The 18097-nt window shown below is 48.5% G+C and overlaps 1 protein-coding gene across 1 annotated transcript in view; it reads right to left on the bottom strand.

Annotated features, from left to right (window-relative positions):
• Positions 1-10642: 10642 nt before the first annotated feature.
• Positions 10643-18097, bottom strand: part of TTYH3 (tweety family member 3) — a gene marked incomplete at its 5' end in the record, with an annotated part of 33115 nt that continues 25660 nt past the window's right edge. Inside the window, one exon of the mRNA XM_008942496.1 lies at positions 10643-10714. Within this exon, the coding sequence (XP_008940744.1) occupies positions 10643-10714 (72 nt within the window). The remainder of the gene's footprint in view (positions 10715-18097) is intronic.

Below are 18097 nucleotides of genomic sequence, written 5' to 3'. Positions count from 1 at the left end.
GGCAGGGGTAGAGGCTGGAGGGGTGCTGGGTATAGTGCAACACCTCCGGGGGTGGGGGGGGCCACTTTTAAAAAATAAAATCTAAAATGAAAAAAAAAGAAAAACCAAAAAACCCACCCCACAGAGCCTTCGAGAGCGGGGCCGGACAGCACTCCAGCCCTCCCACAGCACTCCAGCCCTCCCGTTGTCCCACAGCAGGCTCCCAGCCTCTCCCTCCCTACTCGTGGGCCGAAAAGTAAATAAACACAGGCATTAATAAACAGAAGGCACATCTCGCATAGCTGGCGGGCTCGCCGGGCCAGCCCGCTTTCATCTGCTGCCCTGTCCTGTTTACTCCCGCCAGCTCCCGCGGCTGATAAGGCGCCTGCACCTTTTGGAGACGGCTGGTGCGGGGTGGGACGGGCCCAGCTTGGTGGGAACACTGCTGTGACACCACCGTGCCCAAGGGATGCTGCCGTGCCGTGTCCAGCCAGAGGTTTTCCCAGTCCCGGGGTGGCTGCAGCATGGAGCGCAGAGAGTAACTCGCTATTTTAGTCCCTTCTGCTACTCCCCCCGCTTCGGTTTTTGTTTTAATTTGCATTTGGATGGCTCTGTATCCTGGACTTGGTGTGAATCACTGAGTTCCCAGCCCTGCTGCAGCACGGGAGCTTCGTGGCGTGGGGACGTCTCGCTGGGAAGCTGTGTCTGCTGTGTTGGGATGAGCCCCTGTCCTGGCACGGGCAGCAGCGAGAAATATTTGAGACTTGGGGCAGGAGAGGGGTGTTGGGAAACAACAGAACGTGTGTGAATCGGCTTCGAGTGCCACTTCCAGCTGCTCTGGCCCAGCAAACTGGAATATTTGTGGGAAACGAGCAGAGAAGTGGCCAGATCGCAGGGGCTGAGCAATGCACACAATGCTCCAGCTGCAGCTCTGGGACTTGCTCATCCCAGTGCTGGGTCCCCATGGGGGCACGAGCTGCAGCCCAGCACCTCTGAGCAGCAGGACGCCACTGACCCCCTACACTAGCAGGGATGGTCTTGGAGCGAGGGGCTGCAGAGCCCTGCAGCAGCCAGTGATGGCTGCAGGATGGCTGAGACACAGCACCGGGGTGTGCAGAGCAGCCCCCCCCCTCCCTCCAAGCAGCTCCCTGATATTGCCCACGTACCTCCCCCCACTTTTTTGGTTTTTGTCTTCCCACCTTTTTACTTCTTCCCACCCCTGCAACACCTGCAGGTGGTTAAAAGAAACGGCTCCCAAGCCCACCAAAGTTTATTTTTTCTTGTCTTGGCTTTTAAGATCAGCCTTGAATCGATCAAAACGGCTTCCCTCCCCCGCCATCCTGCCCAGAGCTCCCAGCACTGCTTCTGCTCTGCCTCAGCCGGGCCAGCTCTGCCTCTGGAGCCATTTGGCAAGCCAAGAGTGGAGGAGGAGATTAATCGAGCATCTTAAAAGGGGTTGGAAACACTTCCCACGACGCTGCCGGACAAGACCCGTGAAGCTGCAGCACCGGCCCCGTTCCCAACCCCTCCTTCCTCCTCCATGAGGGATGAGTCCATCCCCCTCCTCGTCTCCCCAGACCACGGTGGCTTCACCAGGGGAGATGCCAGCTTTGTGCCTGTCCCTGCTGAGGGCAGGAGGCTGAGAGCAGCAGTGACAGTGCACAGCACAGCGGTGACCCCACAGTGGGCAGCAGCAGGTGATGTTCTAACCACGTTCCCATCGGTTCAAGAAGTCCCTCCTTATTGAGGGGGCCACAGGATGGGCTGCTGTGGCAGGGGACCCCCTCGGGGGGGCTTCTGTGGCAGGAACCCCCTTGGGGAGCGAGGGGCCATGCTGGCTCCCTGCCCAAGCAGCCCATGTGCTGGCCCTGGAGCAGCAGCATTTGGAGCAGCTCATGAGTGATCGAGTGATGGATGGGGTGTAACGCTCGGTCCCATGGTGCTCGGCTGGTGGGAAGAGGAAGTGGTGGGAGAAGGGCTCCAGCAGCAGCATCTGCAACACCTCGCCGTGAGAAGGGCGCTGTGCTTCCTCCCACTCCCCTTCACGGAGCGAGGAGGGGTTTAAAAATGGTCCCTGAGCAGGGATTTTCTCTGAGGTCATGGTGAGAAATGCCTCCTGCTCCAGGCAAAGACCTTCCTGCCCACAGAGCCAAGGCAAGCAGCCCTGTGGTCCCGCCAGCAGCAACAGAGACATTAACCACAGCAGGAGAAGTCCTGCTCCTGCCACCATCCATCCCCTTGCCACTCTGCAACAACGTGAGGGCACAGCAGTGTGACCAGCTGCTCCACCACGGGGGCTGGACCTGTGACCCATGGTGTTTTTTCCCTGCCTGGCCATCTGAGCAGGTGAAGGCTACTGGCACACATGCTGGGTGGTCACGTCGCTCTGTGGCACAGTGTGGTGACCCACCAAGCTGGTGCACACCAGGCTGCAAACACGGGGTGTGGAGGAGCCCTGCTGAGCCCTGGGGCTGCAGCATAGCTGGCCTGGAGCATCTCTCCCCTCGCCTCTTCTGTGGCTGCCTCCACTTGCAAGCCCTCCCGACTGCCAAGAGCAGGACTTCAGCATCCCCATGTGGTCAGACAGATGGGAGGCTCTCTGCTCAGGCTCTGCTTTCCAGCTGACCGGCCAGCAGACACTCAGCTCTGTCCTGGCTGCACTCTTGGTGCAAGGAGAGGGCACAAGCTCCGGAAAGCAGAGGTGGGGTGGCAGGGTGGGATGGGGAGAGGGGATCGTTCCTCAGGGACAAGGGTGTTTCACAAGGGTTAGAGAAGATGAGATGCAATTTCAGCTGCCTGAACTGGCCTGTGCCTTCCCGGACACGAGGAGTCAGAGTCCCAGTGGGACCCTCCTGAAGGACAACCATGAACCCAGCTCCCAGGTGCACCCCATGGGGGAATCTGGGCAGGTCCAGGCTTCAGCAGATGCTGCATGCACAGTGCCACGTTCACTAGGAAACATTACCTGTAGCACGGGCCATTTCCCACCCCAAGAGGTGTCAGGAGATGGAGGCCTGCAGTCAGTAACTGCCCCAGTGAGAACACCACAGCCACCAGCTCTACCTGCCAGCTTTCCAGCCACCAACCCACCAACAGGCATCGCTCCTGCTAGCAGAGCTCAGCACACCACCAGAACAAATCCTTTTGAAAGCATCTCCCCGGGGCATCCCTCCTGCCTTATCTTGGAGGAGAGAGATCTGAGAGACCACTACTGAAGGCTGATCAGAAGGCAAGGTTTATTCAAACACATACTTCACCCTCTCCTCTGGTTTCTCCCAGGTCTGCATTGCTCAGGAGAGCCCTGCCCTGCTGCTGCCGGGACAGGGAGTGCTGCAGGAGGGTGAGCAAAGCCTGCTCTGCTGGGGCTGGCTGCCTGGAAGGCACTGGGAAAGGTCATGGGGCAGGTGGCCTTCGTATGTTCCCATCCCTGGTGGGAGTCTACAAACCTGGTAAAATATTTACATGGTGACTGATGGGGGATTTATTTTCTTCACACCAGCAGATCCCCTTGACTGCTCCCCAAGCCCTTTGCACCAGAGAGGAGGTTTAATCAGCTCAGATCAGGGATAAGATGGAAAATGTGGATTCCTCCTTTATGGGGGGGAAAGAAAAAAAAGAGGGGAGGCAAATCTGTCAATTATTAGTGAAGGGAGGAAAATTGGTGTCTGCAAGATTCACAGCCCTGAGGGTGAAAGACACAGCAAGAAATCCTCCATGGTTCTGCACTGAGCTGATGGGCAGGACTCGAGAGCCTGGCTGTGGGCTTCAGCCACACAAAACACACAGGACTTAAACAAACACAGTGTTAACCAGGACAGTTAAATCCCTGCTCGGACCCGTCTGGCCTTCCAGGGAACTGGGACATGCCTGTGCACACACTCCCGTGGGCAGCAGGGCAGGACCAGGGGCACCAAGGCACTTGCAGGATGTGGCCCCCTCCCAGTGGCTTCCCAGCTGGCTCTGCCACTTCGGGGTGACATCCAGGACTGTCAGCCTGGTCCTTACAGCATCACGGGGTAGTTTGGGAGCCTTTGGCTTTAACCCACAGCCAGATCAAGAGCAATCAGCACTGCTGGAGCTATCTGCTCTCACCAAACCCTGCCATGGGGCTTTGCCATGCCCCTTCCCACCCCACAGTTGTTTCCCCTGCCCACAGAAGTCCCACGCTCCTGCAAAAGGAGCTTCTCCATCACCCCAGCCTTTGTCCTGGGGGTCAGGTTCAGGTGCAGGGGCAACCGGCAGCAGGAGATGCTGTTTGGTGGTGGGGAGCTTCCCAAAGCTGGGAATGGATAGCATCATAGAATCATTGTCTGGAAAAGACTTCTAAGATCATCAAGTCCAACCATCAACCAAACGCTACCATGACCACTAAACCATGTCCCAGAGTACCACATTTACATGTTTTTGAATACCTCCAGAGATGGTGACTCCACCTCCTCCCTGGGCAGCCTGGTCCAACACCTCACCATTCTTTCAGTAAATAAATTCTTCCTAATATCCAATCGAAACCTCCCCTGGCACAACTTAAGCCCCTTTCCTCTCATCCTACCGTTTGGGCTGAGGTCAGGGGCACGAACAGTGGAGGATGGAGGCAGGAGACCAATCCCTTGATTTAACTGGCAGGATCAGGCAGAAAACAGGCCAAGAGAATTCCAGGAAGGTGAAGGGTTTAGTTTGCTGCTTGGTAGAGGTGCAGCACAGCAAGGCTGTGACGAGAGAACAGTACAAAGAAGAACTACAAAGAAACCCACGATAGCCCGGGGCAGAGCTGAGAAAGGGGAGCCCACGCCGAGCTCCCCCAGCTCTCCACGTGATGCTACTGAAGGCACTGACATACGTGAATAAGGACACCTAGGCAGGGCTGAGCTGGTGGCCTCACCCCCTCCCACACCATTTTTCCGCTCTTTGGAAAATTTGCCCATTTGTCCAACTCGATTTCAACAGTTCAGTTGTCCAGCTGAGTTAGAAACCCCCAAAATAAAAATCAATAAATAAGAATCAATAAATATGAGCAGTGGTTTTAAATCGTTTATTTTTAAAACATGAAACCCAAGCTGAATAGAAACCACAGAAATTACATTTAGGTTTTTTTGTTTAGTATTTGCAAACCAAAAGGTTACAGTAAAAAATAGCTACATTACAATCAATAGAACTACAGAATTAAAAGTAAAGATACAAAGATGGGCTCAATCCTCTTTAATCCTCACAATTTAAAAACATTTTGGGTAAGTGCAGGAACACTTGAAAGAAACTAGCAGGTCCAAAGTTTTAAAAAAAATTATATATAATTATATATTATATATGTATATAAAGTGGTATGATATACAACCATTATGGTTAAGAAAAAAAAAAAAAAAAAAACCAAACAGAAAAGTTACAAAAAGGCCAGGTACATGTTCACCATTAGGTTTCTGTGCACAGTGTCCAAGAAAATAAACTTCCCTCTGAACGATGTGGATAAAACTCCTGGGGCCTCCCGTTAACAAGGGACCTGAGGCACGCGACGAGGGCTGGGCAGCTGGACCCAGTGCAGAGGACAAGGACAGAAATGGAGCTTTTCTGGGACTCCAGTGGCCTCCTGGGCAGAAGCCTCTGGAGAAAGTCTTGGTGTGAGATTAGAGGAGGAAGAGGAAGGAAGGAGGTGGGAATTGCATAGTGAGGAGCAATGTGGTATCAAATACGCAGAGCACCTAAGAGCTTCATGCTACAGTTATCCTCTTGAGGAAAGGAATATTTTGAACTTTCTGGTTGAACATCAATTTATGTTCCACTTTGTTCACGCATGCAGCCAGAGGGGCTGGGTGAGCACCCGGGAGCTCCAGGCCACCAGTAACCCATCTCCTCTCCCCCAGCTGGGCAACACGCTCACCACCACTACCCCCCTCCCCCGGGAGCACAGAACACTTGCTAGCCATCTAGAACTGCCACCAAAACACCCCACGCTTCTGCTGGGCCTCCTGCAACGACAGGGGAAGCCATCCATAGCACGCACACAAATAACTTCTGGAAAAGGGGAACAGGCTGGGATGAAAGAAGCCACCTGGATAAAGGGACAGGTTGTGTCAGGTCTCTTCTCTCAGGGCGTCAGATCTAGTCCTTGGTAGCTCTCTGGAGAGCTCTTCCTCTCCCACCCAGAGATGTTCACTGAGTTACACTAACAGACTTGCTGAGGTGGGGAAGACCCTGGCTTCTCCCTGGTCCTCAGGTACAAAGTACTTCAAAGCCAGCTCCTCTCCCTAGCTAAAGGAAAACCCACCCACCTCAACTCCTCCTGAACTGGGTGGGGTGGCTCGAATCAACAAGCCAAGACACCTCTTTCTTCTTCAAAGGCCTCAGCATGGTATTTCAGTTGCTGCTAGAAGGAAGAGAAGGCAGGACCAGAAGTGAAGCACGGGTTTATCCTTGTTCTTAGGGGTACCCACCCACCCCTGTCTGCTGTCACCCTGCAGCACCCAAAGCTCTCATGAGCAATGGCTAAGCAGCCCCCTGAGAAATGGTTTAGTCCCAGGAAGGCCAGACTCGTATTTTCAGGGAACTGCTCTGGAAATCCCAACTTAGGAACACTTAAAACCCCATGCACTGTGTCCCCCTCAAAGCACTCGATTGAACATCCTTGCATCTTGGCTGAGATGACTGTACACGGAAAATCAACACCTACCAAATGGAGAAAACTGAAAAAGGACAGGAGGGGAAGGGAGCACTCCATCCTTCACATTTGGATACATGGATGCACGCTAAAAATCTTAGCTTGAACCCTTTTATCAGCACATAAAATGAACTCAGTTTAATAATACATACAGGATACAAACACTACAGTTATATTCCCAAGACAGCACAAGAAATTCACAGCCAAGTCTTGATTCGATTTCCTTTACAATTACAATGCAGTCTTGAACACTGGACGCAAGAGTCCAACATGCTATTTACATTTCACATTGTGGAGATGTTTCTGTGCTTGGAAGAGTTCTCAGTTCCAAAAGAAAGTGTCATTCACTCATGATGATGCAGTGGAAATAAACCAAGCCAACCAGACAAGCCAATGACCACATTTGTGCTTCTGAAAAAGTACTGTGAAGTGTCTTCACCGATGCAGTCACCTTCAACTGGACAAGCTGCCTTCCATTTGCAGTCAGCAAGGTGTCCAGAGGCCAATCTCATCCCCATCGGTGAATTCTGGACCCTTCTGCTAGCAACCAGTAACATGAGTAAAGTTCCAATAAGGTCAGCTGGTACACACCAAGTGATATGGCCTTGGCATCTTGTCACATTAAAAACAGAGACACACAATAGAAGAGAGAGAAGTCTCTACAGCTTTACCTCCTACAGCTTGAAGAGTTTGGACTCCCTCAACCATGAATGCCACCTAGAACAGATGAGTCTTCGCCAGATAGCACCTGCTGTTCACCCGAGAGGGAGGCACCGAGTCTGGGAGGTCTTGGCTTTCCAAAGTCCACTCCTCAGACTAAATGTGACCATATGGATGAGACTGATGATGTCGCAGCCATAAGAATAGGCAAAGGCCATCTGTTCTTCAGCAGATCTGTTCAGACCAGCCTGCAGAAATGCCAAACTGTTGCTCAAGGTTCCAGTACAAAAAAAAAAAAGAAAAGAAAGAAAAAAAAAAAGGAATAATAATAACAATAACGACAAACCAAAAGAAACCCATTTGTCTGTGTTTCCTATCCAGCGCTCTGCACAGCATGCAGCGGGCAGCAGAGTCCCAGGATGCTTTACAAAAGTGCAATCTCCATGTCAAGTAAAGGAAGTGCTGGCTGGACACAGGTACACAGCTCACACTGCAGTCCTGCTGCGCCGGCCTCCAGAGAGCAACGTTGCTCCACAACATCCCTTCCAGTTATAATTCAAAGTCCCAGAGCACCTATCTCCACAGCTGTGCCTTGCTGCACGCCCCAGATGTTGTCAGAGGCTGGTCTGGGTGTTAGGAGTGGCTACCCCAGACCTCGGGAGGAGGCAGGACGAGGTGGCTGCTCCATCAGAGGCTGTGAAGCACACGGCCCAGGCTAGGCCCTGTGTCACCCCTGCTCCCAGGGACAGCCCCACCGCGCAGCCCCCGCGTGCTCGGGAGGCACTCTGCACACAGGGAAGTCCACTTGTTTCCACACGGTTCCCCACACCCTCCAGCCTTCAGAACACTTGCCTTCAACGAGGAGGACCAAGCTACAGATTTTTGGGGCAGCTCCCCTAAAATTGATATTGTAAGCAGAAATCCAAGCACATCCTTGCAAGGAGAGATGATGGCAGAACTCAGTCTTAATAAGGGTTATATGGCTCTTGCTTCTTTCTTCAAAGCGAGGGGAAGGTTCAGTTCCCCCCAGATAGCAGTTGTGTGCTTTGGGCCCTGCAAGAAAACCATGCCACATGCTTGTACACACGGGTCTCCTGGCAGGCTTTGAGATAGGGTGGAAAACCTGGTGCTCATGAGCCACAGTGTCCCTCCATGCCACCTGTGACCATTTCCCTGCCCTTGGTGTTTGATAACAGAGAGGTATGTTTCAGTGTGAAGCCCATCAAACATGTCTGAATGGGCATACTCAGTCCTGAGCAAGAAAATCCTGCTGCCAGAGATTTATGGTGAAGTGTGACATTTACTCCAAAACCTTCTCTTCCTGTCTGCATGGTGGTGCCTCTTCCTTGTCTCCCTCGCTCCTTTGAAAGGTAAGAGCTGGCCTACAGTTTTTGTAGTCTATTAGTGGTTTCTATCTTTAGAGGAGTCTCAAAGCTTGCTCTTCACAGAGCTGGTACCATGTTACAGCAGATACCATCTTCCTAGTTAGCTACCTGCTAGGAGCAATTCCTACCTCACTGCAAAAAGGCAACAGACTTGAGAAAAGGCAGATTGGTAGATCCTGTGCCCCAGACAGCAAACGTGGGGTAAACAGACACCGAGCCTGAACACCACTGAGCTGAAGACTAACTGCCTCTGCTGATGGCTCAACTCCAGTTTGAGAGACACTTCCCACCCTGTTTCCTCTGCCCGTTATTTGACAGAATGCCTGGCAGCCACACTAAGATGCCCCTGCTCAGAGGTAAAAAGACAAAAGGGAACATCGTAGTTAGCCTACAGAAAGGTCAGTACTCCACAGCACCTCCCAAGAGGCAGTCTCCTCTGCCAGGAGGAAGCTGTCAGTGCCCTCTGGAGCACTGCTCTTCAGGGGAAAGTACAGCACCAATGGAGGATGTTGCCCTTTGCAGGCACTGAGCTGCCCCTTTGCAAGCCTTGTTCTGCCTCATGTCTAGAAAAATGCCTTACATGTGCCTTAATATGGTCAGATAGTGGTTAGCAATGTGCCTTGAAAACAAAATGAAATAAAATAGAGTAAAATAAAAACCTTCTCTAATAGTCACAATGTTCTCCAGAGGTTAGTTGGCTTTCTGACTCTGGAACGCAGAAGATACACTGATGATCTTGAGAGTTTGTTAGGATGAGGCTTCAAAAACCTCCTTCAATGCCAGTTCAGCAACCCTGTGCTGTAAACCAGGATTATTAAAAAAAAAAAAAAAAAAGATAAGAAAAGAAAAAGTCCAGCAGAGTTCACAGGTCATGCTGCAGGGAGAGCTTGCATTTGCTGTCAATCCATTGGTGCTTCCAGTCTCTCTTGCTTTTGCAAGCTGATGTTCTATAAGATGTAGCATCAGAGAGCTGAAACTCCTTAGTGCAATATTACCCCCCCGTGAAGTCTTGCAAGTCTTTTCCTGGAAAAATTTGGCACCTAGTGGGTGGCTGGCTCCTGTTTGATCTGTGTGTCAGCCCTGTAAAGGCAGCACCCAGAAAGCCACCCACAGGTACCTGGCCTTCCCTGGTGGGGCAGGGAGGGCAGGTTCAGAGCAATGGAGAGGGTGGCTGACTGGTGCTGGGAGCCCCTGCTCCTCCTCAAGAATTCACAGGCTAGATAGAGTGGCCAAAAAAAAAAAAAAAAACCAAAGGCATTTTCTTAATGGATTTGTATTTTTTAAGAAGTTAACCAGGGTAGTGGAATGGTTTCCTCTGGAAGAGCCCCAGGCTCCCAAATTACAGTGGATATGCAGTGACACCATGAGGCAGGAGTGTCCCTCTCTCCTCACTCAGGACACCAGGCCAGAGGCCTCCCACAAAATGCTGCATTGTGCATGGACTCAGCCTTCCCTCAGTGTACACCAGCCACAGGCACCGAGCCCCTGCTGCTTCAGTGTTTGACAGACTGCTGATCCCACTGCAGGGGTGAAGAAGGTCTACCACCACCTTTCATTGAGTCCCTCTAGGGAACAGAAGGGGAAAAAAAGGGGCAGAAGATATTCAACTTTTTCTGGTAGGCTACTCTAGTAAGCTGGCCCCCAGGCAGGTGGACCCCGTTTCTTGCCTGGGTGCTCTCAGTCTCTTGCCTGCACGTGCTTGCTCTCTCTTGCACATCAGGTACAACAAGGTGAAGGCTTAAATTCAAAAGGGGCTTCCACTTCCACAGTGGGCAAGTACCAGGTTGGAGGGGTGGTCTGGACTGGAGAAACAGAAGGAGCTGCACTGGAGTTTGGGCAGAACAGCAGGATTGTTCTACGAGGACAGCACAGGGGCACAGCAGTTGGCACATTTAGTCTGACTGCACGTGTGGGTTTTGTTTTGTGGTTTTGTTAAAGTTATTTCAGGGTTTTTTGCTTTTGCTTTTCCATTTTAATGCACACTGCCAGCATCTGGACGAGGTTGGTTGGTGGCGAGGTATTTGGCTCTCATGCTGGAGGTGTACTGGAGGAAGACAAGAAAACAATAAACAGAACAGAAAAGTAAGTCAGAATGACCCATGTAAACATGGAACCACACATTACAACCACCTCCCAGCATAAAATGGTCTGTATTTGCAGCAAGCATAGCAAGGAGCTGCTGGCTCAGTCTGGCAAGGGAAGTTTCACAAGTCACTGCACAGTCCACTCTCAGTAACATACTGTCAGCCTGCTGCAAGGATGCTGGCCAGGTCAGGGCAGATGGGCTGAAGATTTATCCAAGCTCTCTACAGAGAAGGAAATCCAATAGTCATAGAGTCAAAATATGCCATACTTTGCCTGGGAAAAGAGATGGAAATTGAACTGATGCAGATGTAAAAACCCACCTCACACCACCTTCATCCTCTCTCAGCCACATTATTGCTTTCAACCCTACCAGAAAAGGAGGTTGAAAAGAAAATGGGGTGTGCTCTGCATTTTTACATTACATTTTACAGCAACGATGGCATCAGAAGACCGCATGCATCACAGATGGGCAGGTTGAAAGAAGTGTGGAAGAATGAATCCTCTGAACGATTTATGCCCAAGAAAGAAGAGACCCTGCCAGGCTGGAAACAGGCTGCCATCAATCAAGATGTTATTAGCTAAAAGTTATCAGATGGATAATAATCCCCACCCCTGTGGCGTGGGATCCAACCTGCACACTGTGCAGTAGTAGACAAGACTAAAGCTTGGGGGTGAGAAGAGAAAGCCAGAAAGATGAGAGATGAGAGCTTGTTTTTTTTTTTTTTTTTTTCTTATTTTCTTTTTTATTCTAAGCAAGCTAGTGAGGTAACTTATGCCATTCAGTGCTGAATAACGAGCTGAAAAGCGCATAAATAATACCCAGCAGTAAGAACAAAAGGCTTTGCCCCTTTATGCCAATGTCTTCAATGCCTTCATCATGACCACATTACTGCTTCTGGGATTCTGCTACCATGATCCTAACAACCAAGCAACGAAGACAGACATTTTATTCCTCTTTTTATACCAGCTGGAGCTTGAATAATTCTATAATAACCACATCTTACTTCCCAAGAGTGCTTTTCAGCATACTAACTTTTTATCACCTTTAAAAACTGAACCACATAAAATAGCTGGTTAAGCTGGCAAAGAGACAACTGAAAGGCAGTTCCACACCAGGAGGTAGGGTTTATCTTGCCAATGGGAAAGAACATTATGTGGCATCTTTGGGCTCTCAAAAGCTCAGCTGCCCAAAGGAGTTTTCAGAGAATTAACAGTATTTTAACAGTTTTCCTTCAAAGACTGATCCTGGCTGAATCTCTGCACAACAGAAGAGAAAAACTGCTCCTTTGGCAGAGCTGACCCCATCTGCACACGATGAAGATACCTGTGGCTTATTTGTACACTCATCTTTCCTTGTCTTCCATAATTGGAAAACTTTCTGCAGAACATGGACCTTAATACAAACTCTGGCCCAGAAATGGTATCTATATTTAGAAGACAAAGGGTACGTCTCTTCTTTCTCTTTTTAAGATGTATTTATCAGTGAGAAGGAAAAAGGTAGAAAATTACAAGCTAAGCCAGTTTAAGGACTATAATCTATACAGTTTTATTAAATGTGATTACCATTTCAGAAATAAAGATTAAGGCATTATTAAAACATATGAGACTAACCCAACAGGCTCAAAGAGGCTTAGATGTCAAAGAACTTTCTCACAGAGCAAGCAGGGCAATGCTGTAATTACCAGCCAAACATCAAGCAAAGAAGAGGGTCTTAGAAGGAAAAATGCATTTTATTGTTCATTTTCTATTTGTATTCTGTATGGTGACATGTGATAGGAGATGAGTATGAAAAGAGAACTTCCAGGTGTTAAAGCTTTGTAAAAAGTATTCAGAAAAAAAAAAATCTCAGATCATGGAAGGTTATTGTGCATCTTCCTGGACATGTCAGAGGTTCAGCCATGATATGCAACACCAATGTTCTTTAGAGTATTAAAATCAAGAAAGGCCACTTGGACTGCATTTCAAGGATGTACAAAGTACACTCGTCATGGAGGGAGAAGTCAAAAAGAATTCACTCCTTTCTCCACCAAGAAAACACCCCACAGTTGTTTAAGTGTCATTAACACACAGTAATCAGGAACACAAGACTGGGCAGTCAAGCAGAGGGCATTTTACATTCAAACCTACCTGCAATCCACCACGAGGAACAAATAAAGACTCAGAGTACTCAGAGTTAGTGCTGATGTTCTCTCCTTAACTCAGGATTTTTGCACCTTTGTACCTTTCCCCATTACAGTTCTGAACCAGTTACTTCTTCTGTTACAATGTACTTTTAATGACCATGGTAAGCTGGATTGAAATGGGGAAGCAGAGAGCTAACACTTCACAACCAGCACAGCTCCATCAGCATGTGCTGGATCTTCAGTCACTGCATTAGACTCCATGTACAAATGCTTTGCTCCACATGCTGTTGATAGTATTGCCTCATCCAAGTCCATCAGTGTGTCTGTATTGCTGTTGATAGTATTGCCTCATCCAAGTCCTTCAGTGTGTCCTCTGCTGGGAAGCAGAGGAAAGATGCTGTGCAATACACAGATTCCAATATGTGGACAGCCCAGCAGATGAAGATTTATCAGCAGACACTTGCCAGTCACATGGATGTGAAGCCAAACTATATTATCCACAGCTAAAATAACAAAGACTTTATCCACCTTTAAGAAGTAATTCTAAAGACTTACAAGTGTGAGTACAATTCAGAGCTAAGGAGGTCCTGGACTCTACCCTGAGGTAACCTGGATATGGTGCCTGACACAGCTAGAAGGTATACAGTTGCATTTAGATTCCCTTTAAAGAGGAGCTTTCATAGAAGGTTAAAGAAAATGCACAATGCAGTCATTCTTCCAGTCCTCCTGCTGGAAGTACCCACGTGCCTACATGCCCTCACTTACCCTTTCAAAAACAGCAGGGAGGACAAGTTTCAACCCATATCTTCACCACTCCATCAGCTACTCTGAGAAGAGCACCTAAAGGGCCTCTTGTTACTGTTTCTCCTGGTGGCTGGTGCTATCCAACACAGCACACCTCTCAGGCACTTCCCAGTCAGCTGGGACAACCAGCTGATTGCACACAAGTTTATTGTTGTATTGCTCCACAGGAAAAAAAGAATTCTCTGCTTCATAGCCATGTTGAGGGTATCAACTTCCACAGGTATGGCTTGCCAACACACACTAGTTCAGTGCTTAACATGTGTACAAAGGAGTCATTGGTTGCAAAAAAAGGAAAACTAATGAGAATGATCAGTATATTTTAGGGACCATAACTCCTGGGAATCGTGCAGCCCATGAGTACTTCACAGCTAACTGAGCTATGCTGGAACATCATCTACCACCTGAAACCATGACTGAGTATGAGCCATTCACTTCTGTGATTAAAAAACCCACAAGTATCTCTCTTCAGCTACCTTGACTTTGATTTCCTGCCAGAGCTGTTCAGGTAATCCAATAAAGACCAGGGCTTCTGGATTCAAGTTCTTAAATGTTGATCCACCTCTCAAATGGCTACAGCACAGTAAACACACAGGGTTTGGTATCGCTATGTATGGGAGGTACAAGGTGCAGCAAAACAGCCAAATCCAGCCAGGGAGTTCTAAATTCAAAGGGATTTAAGATTTCCAAGTTAAAAGAACAGAGCTTCTGTTTGTTTTTAAAGTCTTGCAAAGAATGCAATGCCGCCTTCTTAGCCCTGCAGACAGCCACATTAAACTCTGGGTGTAACCTTTGGCAAACAGAAGACAGTGCAGGCTGACATCAGGTCATGTTTCAGCCCAGAGGAGATTTCAAGTCCAGAATGAAGACACTAGAATCTCCCCCCATCCCCATCCAAGCAATATTTTATTTCATGGAATAGATCCATCTGACATCACTACAATACCACCTGCAGGAACCAAAAAGCAGAAAATCCACCATAAGCTGATGCCCAAGAGCAGTCTTCACAAAACTTAAGCCTGAAGGCAGTTGTGACTCTTTCAAGGGTGCTAGCACCATGCTTCAAGACAAGTTGTGTTCATGCACCATGGCAGAGGGCATCAAGGCACCCAGTTGAGACAGCACCCTTCCCAGCACGTCACGAGGCAGGCAGACAAATGGCAAGAGGCAGCAAGAACACAGACCAAGCAGCAACACGACAGAGGAACCCAGTGCAAGGCTGACAAGAGTCCCCACAAGAACAGCAGAAAATAAGGAACAGCAGCTTTATGGATGTGTATTTCTGTGAACAGAATGTAAGGTACGGGTCGTTGATTGTACGAGCCAAAAGCAACAGGCCCTCTGTTTCAACTGGAATCAACACCCTCCACTTACTGTGTGACTGTAGCTCCCTTAAGGACCACTGTCCTTCATACCACGTGAGTTGCCTGTTAGCTCCAATGATACCCTGTTCAACCAAACTAAAAATCTACGAGGCTTAATGCAGACCACCTACTCTTTCTGAAGGCACGTGGCTTTGTCATGGCCACTGCGAGGGAGGTAACACTGGCTATCCTGGAGAACATCAACAACTACAGCCCACCAGGAATTCACAGTGAAATGGTACTAGGAGGGCCCTGTTCTCAGAGCCTGTTGGACATGGATGGGATGATTTGGACACACACAGAACAAACAAAACAGTAAAAGGTTTTGAAACAGAATGAAATAGATCTTAGTGCTTATGTCTGAACCCTTAGGGAAGTGGTTTTTTTTGTTTCATTTTTGTTTTTGTTTTTTAAACTTGCTCCTTTCTGACTTTAAATGTGAGGATAAGAGAAGCTGCACGCATCTAACAGGCAATAAAGTGACTCTTCAGGACAGGCCACCGTTAATGACTAGGATCTCTCAACAAATTAAAAATACTATGAGTAAGCCAAAAGCTTGTGGTAGGTAAGTCTCAGCGGTTTGGGGCACATGCTGTTATGAACAGTCAAGACAAACAACAGCAGCAGGGCTCAAAGGAAGCCAAAAGCTGCATTAAGACAACCAGTCCTGACTGAAAAGCTGCTAGATTGGTTTTCTTTACTTCTAGAAAACAGCTTCTTGTGATGGGAGAATTTCTATGCTGCATTTGAAGTGCAAGGTTAGTTCTACATTTGATCAGCACTCAGTGGTAAGTGTTCCAGTTGTTCTCAGGTGTGGACTCCGAGCTGGAGCTGCTGTGAGTTAGCTTTTGTGAAGCACGGGTGCCTATAACCCTCACAACATGCACCAGAAGCCCTTAAAGTTGATACTGCTCCTCCAGTCTGCACCAGAGCAAAAACGGATTTTAATTTTAACCCTTGGCAGGAGGGGATGGGGTGGGAGGTGCAGAGGGAAGGAATGTGAAGAAATAAAAGGCACTGGCCCGGGATAAACAGTGCAGGGATGGAGGGAGTGGCTGGGAGTGGAGAAGGGGTTGAGCAAGGAGGACCTTTTTTCCAGTACCTGTTCCATTTGCGGGCGCTGTTACCAGTATGTCCGTGCACTGTCCGAGGGCTTAAGCTGCCAGCTCATATGGCTGCTACTGTCCATGGCAGCCAAATACAACTGTGATGACGCAAGAAAGAGAGAGAAAAAGAGAGTGCAGCCTCAACGTGCATGAAAACCACAGTGCAAGCAAGTGAAACGCTGTGTTGTGTGTCAGTGACAAGGTGGGCTCTACAACCCTAAGGGAACAGCCCTGTGGCAAGAAGGAGAAAACAGAAGGAATGAGAGAAGGGAAAAAAACAAACAAACAAAAAGTCAGGAAAAGTAACGGACAAACAATGCAGCAGGATCATCACATCTTAGTTTTCACCATCTCTTCACAGAAAGCTAAATGGAATACATCAGCTCTGTCCACCCACTGGCCATAACCTCTTTGGATAGTTATCCTCCTCTCCTCCCTCCAAAAAAGAGGCAGGAACATGTGCATTGGTATTCCCTTCTCACCTCTCTTCCCACAGATGATTTGCTATGAAATGTTATAATTTCTTCTACCTCTGTAGAGTCTCAGCCACCTGCTACGGAGAGCTGCAACCAGAAAGACCCCATAAAAGCCCCTTCCCTGCTGCCTGCAATACAAAAACATGAGGGTAGACAGCATTTTTCTTCTCTCCACTGCCCGTCTACTACATCCCTCCAGAAAATACATTTATCCTATAGCCTGTTCCTTGCCTCATCTAGGGAGAATCTCCCCTTGTCGCTAAATGGAGCATTGCACTCCCCTCCTCCCCCAGCTCCCATGTTTCCCTGTAGCCCATATTGATGGCTGCCAAGTCAACTTACTCTGAAAAAAAACCAAACCTCATCTTTATCTACTCTCAGAAGCCAGCCTAAGGCACCAGGACTCAAATGCCCCCTTCAGGGTATTAAAGCAAACAGCTACTGAAGAATCAGGGAACTTCTTGCATAACTAAAGCCCCTGCAGAAAGGAGTGTGCTTTCTCTGAAGCAGAAGAGCTGTAGGGCAAGGGGAAGCAGGACCTTGGTCTACATACATTGAATGAACCTATGTCTTGGCAGTACCAGAGGGACAAGTGCCCTTCCTACAACAGGAAAAGCCAGGGGAAAAGCATTTGCCACACTGTGCTGTGTGCAGCACATCAGCTCTTCTCCCAAGGACCATCTTGGTGCTGAGAGCAGATAATGCTACCAGAGCTTGTGATCAGAGTACCACCAGGGATCAGGGAAAACTCTTCGTGAAGGCTGAAAAGGGTCTGGCCAAGTATAGAGACAAGAATCAGCTCTCTGCTCTTCCACTTTCTGTACAGCAAGATGAACTGGTCCTTTGAAGTGAAAACATGAATGTGATGTCCTCTTTCCCATCACAGTTCCTATTCCTTCATCCTCCAGCCTCCTCTTCCCCCCCTTCCCATGAAGGTGAGCCATGCATCACAGAGTGTATTTCTTTTACCTATACCTGAAGACTGGTTGATTATTAAGCATGCTACTACTCATCCTCTGTAATCACACCACCAAGTCAGTGAGCGCTGCGATGGCATGTTCTCCAAGTTCTGGTGTAAGTAAGGCTTACAGGATCCAGTGAAGGAGGGCAAGATTCATGTAGTTCTCACACAGACATGAAGGCAAGCCCATGCTTTATCCAGCATACAGAAATGGCTATCAGGCCACTCCAAATACCAAAACCTTCCATGAAAGTTGTGGTTTTTTCCTCCATAGGAAATTAAATACAAAAAAAAATAGGTTCTAAAGAAAGTAAAACAGTTGTGAAAGAAAGACTTTTTTTAAAAAAAAAAAATCTCAACAAAAAAGAATACAGGTTTCATCCTACCATCTCTTCAGGGCAGATTAAGGAGAGAGGTTCAGCGATAACTCTGAATTTACTGTTTTAACAAGTTTCTTTTTAAACTTGAGGAATCAATGCCACAGATAGCAAGTACACTGCATGCAAGTGAA

This window comes from Merops nubicus, unplaced genomic scaffold (assembly GCF_000691845.1).
Source record: "Merops nubicus isolate BGI_N331 unplaced genomic scaffold, ASM69184v1 scaffold2226, whole genome shotgun sequence".
In the NCBI taxonomy this organism is placed as follows: Eukaryota; Metazoa; Chordata; class Aves; order Coraciiformes; family Meropidae; genus Merops; species Merops nubicus.
This window is presented reverse-complemented; position numbering and strand designations above follow the sequence as displayed.